The sequence below is a fragment of the Rhinopithecus roxellana genome, chromosome 7 (genome assembly GCF_007565055.1).
Source record: "Rhinopithecus roxellana isolate Shanxi Qingling chromosome 7, ASM756505v1, whole genome shotgun sequence".
In the NCBI taxonomy this organism is placed as follows: domain Eukaryota; kingdom Metazoa; phylum Chordata; class Mammalia; order Primates; family Cercopithecidae; genus Rhinopithecus; species Rhinopithecus roxellana.
The window spans coordinates 21,777,171-21,786,604 of record NC_044555.1 but is presented as its reverse complement, the minus strand read 5'-3'; the positions used below and the strand labels follow the sequence as shown (position 1 = coordinate 21,786,604).

The 9,434-nt window shown below is 45.5% G+C and overlaps 1 protein-coding gene across 1 annotated transcript; it reads right to left on the bottom strand.

The window, feature by feature from the left end:
• Positions 1–1,424: 1,424 nt before the first annotated feature.
• Positions 1,425–8,238, bottom strand: LOC104661824 (G antigen 10-like). The gene is made up of 5 exons (XM_030934367.1): positions 8,097–8,238; positions 6,972–7,060; positions 6,375–6,495; positions 3,461–3,586; positions 1,425–1,551 (listed from the first exon to the last, which is right to left on the bottom strand). Exons 2-5 carry the CDS (start codon positions 7,050–7,052, stop codon positions 1,529–1,531), a joined length of 351 nt encoding a protein of 116 aa, XP_030790227.1. The 5' UTR covers positions 7,053–7,060; positions 8,097–8,238; the 3' UTR covers positions 1,425–1,528.
• Positions 8,239–9,434: the final 1,196 nt, after the last annotated feature.

The following is a 9,434-nucleotide window of genomic DNA, read 5'->3' as shown; positions in this document are numbered from 1 at the left end:
TGCCCATCTGCACAAAGGTACAGATAAGTTTAGTCTTTATATAGATAAGACACCTATATAAGAAAAACCTGATCAGGCCAAGTCTCACGCCTGTAATCCTCGTAGTTTGGGAGGCTGTGCTGGCCAGAACACCTGAGCTCAGGACTTCCATCGAGACCAGCCTGAGCAACATCAGAAAATCTCGTCACTACAAAACACAAAGAAAAAGCCGTCAAAAAATTACCTGGGCATGGTGGCATGTACCTAGACTCACAGCTACTCAGGAGGCTGACGTGGGAGGATCCCTTGAGCCCAGGAGGTCAAGGCTGCAGCGAGCTCTGATAACACCACTGCACCCCAGCCTGGATGACAGAGTGAGACCCTGTCTCAAGTTTTAAAAATTGAACATAAAAACGTACAATTTTATCAATCGAATTCACTATATTAACAGATGAATGGGAAAAAATGCTGTGGTAATCGAAATAGATGCACTGTTTGATGAAATTCAGCATAGATTCAAATGAATACGCTCAGCATATTTAGAACAGAATGGAATGACTTACTCTGAGGAAGTCCGTCTACAAAGAAAGGACAGTAAATATGACGGTGAAATGTTGAAAGTTTTCCGTTTCTCATCAGGGATAAGACAAGGATGTCCGCTACCACCATGGTAACAGGTGGGTCTGCGCAATGCCATAAAACCAGAAAAGGAAATAAAACTCTTTACAATGGCAGCAACAGGCCTGGCACGGAGGCCCACGCCTGTAATCCCAGCACTGTGGGAGGCAAGGCGGATGCATCACTTGCACTCAGGAGTGCAAGAACAGCACGGGAAACATGGCAAAACCCCGTCTCTACAAACAATACAAAAGGACAAAGAAAAATAAATGGCAGAAACAAAATTGCTCTTATTGAAGGATGATATGTTACTGTATGTTGAAGACTGAAAACGATCTAGAAGTAAACTTTTAGAATTCATAAGCATATTTCACAAGGCTGCTGGATAGAAAACCAATATATAAGAATTATGTCTCCGCCGGGCGCGGTGGCTCACGCCTGTAATCCCAGCACTTTGGGAGGCCGAGGCGGGTGAATCATGAGGTCAGGAATTCAAGAGCACCCTGGCCAAGATGGTGAAACCCCATCTCTACTAAAAATACAAAACTTAGCCCGGCGTGCTGGTGGGCGCCCGTAATCCCAGCAACTCGGGAGGCTGTGGCACAGAATTGCCTGAATCCGGGAGGCGGGGGTTGCAGTGAGCAGAGATCGCGCCACTGCACTCCCCAGCCTGGGTGACACAGCGAGACTCTTGTCGCCAAAGAGAAACATGAAAAAAAGGAAAAAGAATGATGTCTCTACATTACCAGCTCAGTTAGAATATAATACTTCAAAGAATGATACATGTCTCACAGCATCAAAAAGCTAGAAATAAAGTTCACAAAAGATGCGCAAGACTTCTTTGCAGAGGGCTGTAAAGCTTTATTGGGAGAATTGTAACGAACAAATTTCCAACATAGGAGCAGGCTGCATCATTTCAGCGTGTCTTCTTTTAACACTGTGATTGCTTTTCACCTGCAACAGAAACGTAACAATTGGGAACATGACTTAGCAATAGATTATTTAAATGACCCTAAAGGCATACAAAGCACACTACAGTTTGGCTTTTATTAAATGGACTAGAAACAGAACCCTAAGGGTGATCCTCTGTCTTACATCCAATTAAACCTCTCTATACACTTTGAGGACAGACCTGCAGAATTTAAAGGTAATTTCTTCCCTGAACATCCAGTGCTTCCTTTCAATTCAGACGCACTTACAACTCACAGTCAGCAATTTGGAAAACACATGTGTAAAACATACTTCCGTTGATTAGTCAGGAAGTACTAAAGTCATGGTCTTTCAACTTTAAATCTGATCAATCCATGTCTCTAAAGCTGAAACTTACATGTAACATTTGATATGGTGAGAGATGCTTATATCACATATGTGTCGACAGTCTTATTAGAAATACTGGCCCATGAAGACTGACGGTGCGGCAGGGAGCGTGCTTAGCACAGGCATCTTAATCACACGCAGGCTGAGCATCACTGACCTACATGCCACAGATGATAGGAACTAACCGGTCTCTCGCCAGTTGATAATTCCATCACTCAAGGTTTCCGTGAGGAAAGATTTTAAAAGCAATTGTGCATTAAAAGCCAGAGAATCCCAGCCTGGGCAACACAGTGAGACCTCATCTCGACAAAAAAAAAAAAAAAAAAAAAAAAAACTTTAAAAATATTAAAAAAAAAAAAAAAACACCTTAGCACGATGGCTTGTGCATGTACTTTCAGCCACTCAGGAGGCTGACGTGGGAGGACTGCTTTAGCCAGGGAGCCAGAGGTTGCAGTGAGCTGAAATCACACCACTGTACTCCAGCCTGGGTGACAGACTGAGACTCTGTCTCAAACAAACAAACAAACAAAGAGGAGAGAGCATTCACAATTTGACAAGATACTAGGATAGGTATTCAGCTCTCCACACGGAAAAACTAGGACGAAGCAGAGTCACCGCTCACTTTCTTAGTAGCAATGAAATCTCAATTGAGAGATTTTCAGATGACTCAGGCCAGGGTTTCATGATTTGGGATCAACACATCATGCGAAGCAGATGACCTCTGTATCCCATGCATTCTATGCAACAGGATCAGAGTATGACAGAACCAGAAGGGAAAATGGTTTTAAAATCTCTGACTTCAACTCACTATTTTCATAAGAACCAAAGACACGTTTAGAAGTGAAAGGACTCACTCAGAATCTCGCCAAGCCTGTAAGAGCTGGTATCAGAACCCGCATCAGAGCTTCGGCATTTTTCACACCAAGTGATGGGTGTTACACATGTGTTATGTATTTGTTAAAAGCAGATCTTTACAAAAGCATCTGAAAATTATGAGCTATTGGTTCAAGGATTTATACTCAAATCTTCATTCAACATGGCTTTGACTCAGTTTCTTTCTATATCTGACAGCCTATCAGTCGGGTGCTGGGGCCTGAACTACGTTTCAAATAACCTTTCTATATAAGAACTCCAGTATTACAGAGGCAGCAGTGTTACCTCTCTGCTATTAAAAATATAATGCTGGGTCGGGCTCCGTGGCTCTCGCCTGTAATCTCGGAAATTTCAAAGGGCGAGGCACGTGGATAACCTGAGGCCAGGAGTTCGGGACCAACCTGTGCAATGGAAAGAAACCCCATCTCTACTAAACATACAAAAGTTAGCTGGGAACGGTGGAGCACGTCCGCAAGCCCGGCTACTCGGGAGGCACACGCAGGAGAATGACTTGAACCCGGGGGGGCTGAAGTTCCAGTGACCGAGGTGGTACCACTACACTCCAGCTTGGTCGACAGAGCGAGACTCTGGCTCAAAAAATAACTATTATTATTATAATATGATACTGTGGAAACAGACACCCTACAATTTGCATGCCTCATGGATTGCCTACCTTCTTCAGGCCTTTTCGCCTCCTCTGGATTTGGCAGGCTCATCTCCTGGACATCAGGACCATCTTCAGGCTCACAATCAGTCTTCGGGCGAACCTCTTCCTGGCTCTCAGCTTCAGGCTCCGGCCCTTAAAAATAAAAACTACGTATCAATTTAAGCAGTAAAACATAAAATATCAATAAGAAAATAACACTCATGCTCTCTGTGTTATTATATCAAAGCTTTAGCTACTGTAATAACAGATGTGTTGATGAGAATCCCAGGAACATTATTTCAGGAGTCTATTAGCAGAAAACAGGAAAACAAGGTGTTCCAAATATTACCCTCTTCCTTTCCGAAGACTGCCCTCAGACAACTTTGTGGCCTCCTTTGCTCTTCTCTGTTATTCTACTTCTGATTGTCCTTACCTCATCAAATGACTCAAGGCTGAAATCCTGTCTCTCACAGCACTTACACTCCTAGCACTTAGACTCTCCTGTGGCCTGAGTGGCCACCAATCCACGCTGAGTTGAAGAAAGATCTTTAAGAAATACACGAAAAAGCCCAAACTGCAGAACATTCTGCAAACCAACTGGTCTATCCTCTTCAAAAATGTCCGTATCACGAATGACAAAGAAAAATTAAGGAAACATTCCAGATTAAAGGAAAAGCACATGCAAGACGTGATCCTGAACCTGACTCTGGATCAGAAAAAGAAATCCTATCAATAACATTATCTGGGCCGGGCGTGGGGTCTCACGCCTGCAATCCAAACACCTTGGGATGCCAAGGTGGGCAGATCAGGTGAGGTCAGAAGTTCAAGACCGCAGTGGCCGGCGCCTCTAGGCCCAGCTACACGGCAGGCTGAGGTGTGAGAATCCCTAGAACCTGGGAGGTGTAGGTTGCAGTGAGCCAAGATCGCACTACTGCACTCTAACCTGGGCAACAGAGGGAGACTCCGTCTCAACAAAGAATAACGAAAGGAAGAAAGAAGTTGTCTGGGGAGCTGGCAAAATTTCAGTATGCACTGTGTATTAAATGACTGCATTTTCTCATTGTTAAATTTCCTGATTTTGATCTTTCTGCAGTGATGATCCAAGAAATGACTTTCTCTTTGTGCTGACGATATACACACCCTCAAGTACACAGGGGAAAGGACCATGACACCTGAAACTTTATCTAAACAAGTCAGCATTAATAACAGTAAACATATATCCGCGTGTGGGTGTGTGTGAGTGTGTGGGCAGCCGGGTAAGAGAGGGAGGGAAGACATATGAAACCTACGGAGCGAAAGCTATTAACAACTGGTGAATCTAGGTGAAAAGTATACCAGTTCCTTGTACTATTCTTGCAAATTTTCTATAAATGTTATGTCTTGAATATAGACACAGTAAAAATTTTAAAGAATATATGACAACTACACGGAACTTTGGGAAGACACGAGGTTTTCTTTTAATTGTGGTTAAAAAAACACACACACACACACATATCATCAAATTTGCCGTCTTAACTATTTGTAAGTGGTACAGTTCACTGAGGAGTTATGTCTGCAACATTAGCAGCCACTAGGCACAAACTTTGAATCTGTGTTTTCCTATACCATGAAACCTTTATTTATTTACTTGTTTCTTTGTTTATTAGCAATGAGGTCTTGCTGTGTTTCCCAGGCTGGGCTTCAACGCCAGGGCTCAAGCGATCCTCTCACCTCAGCCTCCCAAGTAGCTGGGACTATGAGTGCACGACATTCAGCCCAGCTTGAGACCTTTCTCCTAAATGACAATCTGAGGATAAACCACAGGACATGCATAATGCTTATATTCAGCCGTAGAGTACCAAGAGCAGTGTGCATCACCTAAGAAATCTGAAGTCTACCACATGGATAGGATTTCAGTTACAATTACAAGGTCCATTTCTGAAGGACTGATTAGCTGAATGGCTTTGAGGACTATGGAAAATCTTACAGTCACGACACCCATTACCTACTGGGGTACACAGAAACTTAACTTTGTTCAAACAAAGTTATATTTAGGTCCGAAGGTCCCAAATGTAATATTCCACAAATGAACCCCGTGAAGAACAAAGCACCAAATATAACACTGGTTGTGAATCACACAAAATATACTGTCCCGCACTGAGAATAAGGGAGTGGGTGGACAGCAATTAACGGGCATTGTTATCAGTCATACTCTAGAAACTTTTAACAATGAATCCCTGGAATAATCCATGACCTCAGTTACATAAATGTTTCCTTTCAAAACATTTTACCTCGGAGAAATGACTTCCATCTCATGTTAATCCCAGGATAACCCCTTTTCTGCTTTTTCAACCATAAAAGGATTTCATCACCTCCTAAAAGCCACTTAGAAAATCACTAAACCAGCTACCTGTATGGCAGTATCCTCGTTTATCCAGCCTTTATCAAACGTACCATATAAAAATATCAATCAAAGGAAACGGTGGCCAACATTCAGCGACTCGGTTTTCGGAGCTGCTCCTGCTCCTCTGAACCGGGTCTCTTCTTGGGCCAGTACTAAGCTACCTTACAGTAAAGCGTTTGAGTTTTAAGCATTGTCAGCAAAATCATTTCCTTCTTTATAGCGACACAGATGATAGGAAGACACAAACCCTGGAACAAAGTGCAAATTGTGTATTCACCAGTCAAGGGTTCTCGGATAAAACACAATCCCGGCACCTCTATTCTCTCATTCATAAAGTCGAGAAATTTTATCAGAGTGAGGGATTTGCCTAAGCTAAGCTGCAAACTACACAGCCTCCTGGCTTTTCCAGTCAATTTCAGGCATTCTTTCCATTGATTTCTTTCCTCCTGTTCCTGCTATGTGACAAAGCATAACACACACACACATGCACACACGCACACGCACACGCACACACACAGACACACACACCAGCGAGCATTCTTCTTCCCTTTCCATCACCTTGCCCTGCAGATGCTCCCTCATCTTCTCCCTCCTGAGCGGGCGCAGGATCCTGACTTTGAGTTGCTGGTTCCCCTTCTTCAGGGGTTGGTGGTTCCACTTCATCACTGAACTGCTCGGGCTGGGGAACATGTGTGGGTGTGCAAATAAAGAAAAAAAAAACAAGTTTTGCTGTTGATACAAAATTTTACATATATACACAGAATACATAGTTGTTTCTGATCATAACTAAGCCTAAAGACATTTCTCCAACTCTATTCTCTATGCCCAAGAAGGTTACTCTACCCACAGGGAGGTTACTGTGAGAAAAGTGACGCACATGGACTTTGGAAGCTATTATACTCTGTGTTGGAATACATGTGTACGATCTGTCATTAACAAACAAAGCATGAGAAAGAAGTCATGGGCAACAGCTGAAGAACAGGAGAGGAAAAACAAAACATCCTCCAAGAATCAATGTTTCCTTCATGAGACGCCACAATCATGTTTTATCAGCAGGAAAGACGTTTCTCGGCATTTCCATACTAATGCAACAACACTATCGCAAAAATTAATTTCTGATCATAGAAAACATCGAATTAACGTTTAAGCGCTCACCAGCATAGGCCCAATCCTTTCAGGAGGCTCTACATAGCGTCTTGGCCTAGGCCGATAGGTCGATCTTCCTCGCCAACTCATATTTCACACTGAAAACAGACAACCGTGATTGGGAACATGCGCTCCAGAGGGCTGCTATATTCGATCACTTCCATGGATCAATGTTAACTTGTCGTTTTAATTTTGAAAACACTCTCAAAATAAGTCCCAGAGTTAAGCATACGTGTGTACGTTTTCTAAGTGCCTACAAAGCCGTTTATGCTGGCCAAGCTGGCAGAGCAGTCATCTTAAGGCGTGTGGCAAGAGGCAGAGGACATTTTTTTCTAAATCTCTTTTGGACGCGCGGTCTCGCTGGGTTGCTCAGGCTGCAGTGCAGCAGCGCGATCACAGCTCACTGCAGCCTCGACCTCCTGCTCAAGGGATCCTCCCGCCTCTGTGTCCCGAGTAACTCGGACTACAGGCGAGCGCCACTGTGCCCCGCAGACAGAGGTCGTTTCTGATGAGGTTTAGTTTCACAAGCGGACTCCCCACGAAAACACTAGTGAATCACAATTCCCGTGATGGCTGCTTTGGGCACACTCCCGCTTCCTAGAGCCATTCACCCCCTCTCACATCAAGTTTGGCTGCACCGCACTGCCTCGCCCACTCCTTCCCACTTTTCCCGGACCTTCCATGGCGGAGGTGAGATCTTGCAGTGCTTCTCACTCAGGCGCGCCACACTCCACACCGCTGGGGGGCGCTCACCAGGCCGTAGCCTTCCCAGGTGCCAGGTTCCTTCTTTACCGCCCGCCTCGCCCCCACCGGGCACCCCATTCAGGGATCTGCCCTGTGTCGTCGGGGGTTCTCGGCACCTTGGGACTTCCATCCCCCAAACAGCACTCACCCCATCTTCACCTGAGCCCCTGACCGCCTTCCCTCCGCGGCCCACCTTCCTCCCTGCCCAGGCCCCCTCAGGACCACAAAGTCGATGGTGGCCTGGCGGCCTGAGAAGAGAAGGAGGACGACCTCGAGGCCCTTCTCCCTCAGAGGCCACAGACCAGGAAGTGGGATCCACCGGACCCACCCGAGGCCCTCTTCACCCTCACTCACACTTCAGCCCCCGGGATGACTGGCCTGCAGACCTACCAGATGAATCTCAGCAGGGGAAAGAGAGTCCGGACGGCAGGAACGAGACCGCACAGCCTCACAGCTCCCTGGCGTTCTTCACGTGGGCTAACGGGCCGGGCGGAAGACGCCCAGTGAACATGCGCACTGAGACGCGGGCCCAGGGAGCATGCGCGGCTGTGGGCCTGGGCGGGCTGCCGTTCCCAGCCCAATGCCCCAAACCCCCGATTCCCATCCACACTGAGGATAATGGAATCCAACCTCCCTTTGCTGTTTCCTATGCTTCTGGGACTCAAATACCTCAAGTAGTGCTCCCCTCAAAACTCACTCGATTTTCAACTGAACCGACCCCACACACACACACACACACACACACACACACACACACACACCCCCAGGGTCCTCTCTTGCCCTGGCCCCACCATGGGGACAAGAAGCACGGTGACTGCCTGGGAAGACAGGTAGACCACCTGCAAAAACAGCAATAGCAACCTACCCCAAAAGGAAATTGTTCAATGTGAACAAGTCACAGAAAGAGACTGAAAGAAAAATGAATACAATCTCTAGGACCTGTAAAGAAATACTAAAACGATATCTATCATTTGTAGCATCAGAATCACAGAAGGAGAAGTGACAGTATTAGGGAAACGGGACAGCCAGGGTGGCACCATGTGAAAATCAACTCCGTCTTGAAACTAGCAAGATACATAGTCCTACCAGTCACAACCCATGGTCCTAAGATGTTTGGAGTTGAGAAAACAGACGAAAGGTACCTCCAAGGACATGCTCCCACAGCAGCCGAAACTGCAGGGCTCCCAACACCCATAACAATATATGCTTTCAACATAATTATGCTTTCATGGACTTACACACTGGTAAGTCAAGGATAGTTGTCTTTAAATCAACAGAATGATAAATTTCATCATGCTCTTTGCCCACCTGCACAAAGGTACAGATAAGTTTAGTCTTTATATAGATAAGACCCCTATATAAGAAAAACCTGATCAGGCCAAGTCTCACGCCTGTAATCCTCGTAGTTTGGGAGGCTGTGCTGGCCAGAACACCTGAGCTCAGGACTTCCATCGAGACCAGCCTGAGCAACATCAGAAAATCTCGTCACTACAAAACACAAAGAAAAAGCCGTCAAAAAATTACCTGGGCATGGTGGCATGTACCTAGACTCACAGCTACTCAGGAGGCTGATGTGGGAGGATCCCTTGAGCCCAGGAGGTCAAGGCTGCAGCGAGCTCTGATAACACCACTGCACCCCAGCCTGGATGACAGAGTGAGACCCTGTCTCAAGTTTTAAAAATTGAACATAAAAACGTACAATTTTATCAATCGAATTCACTATATTAA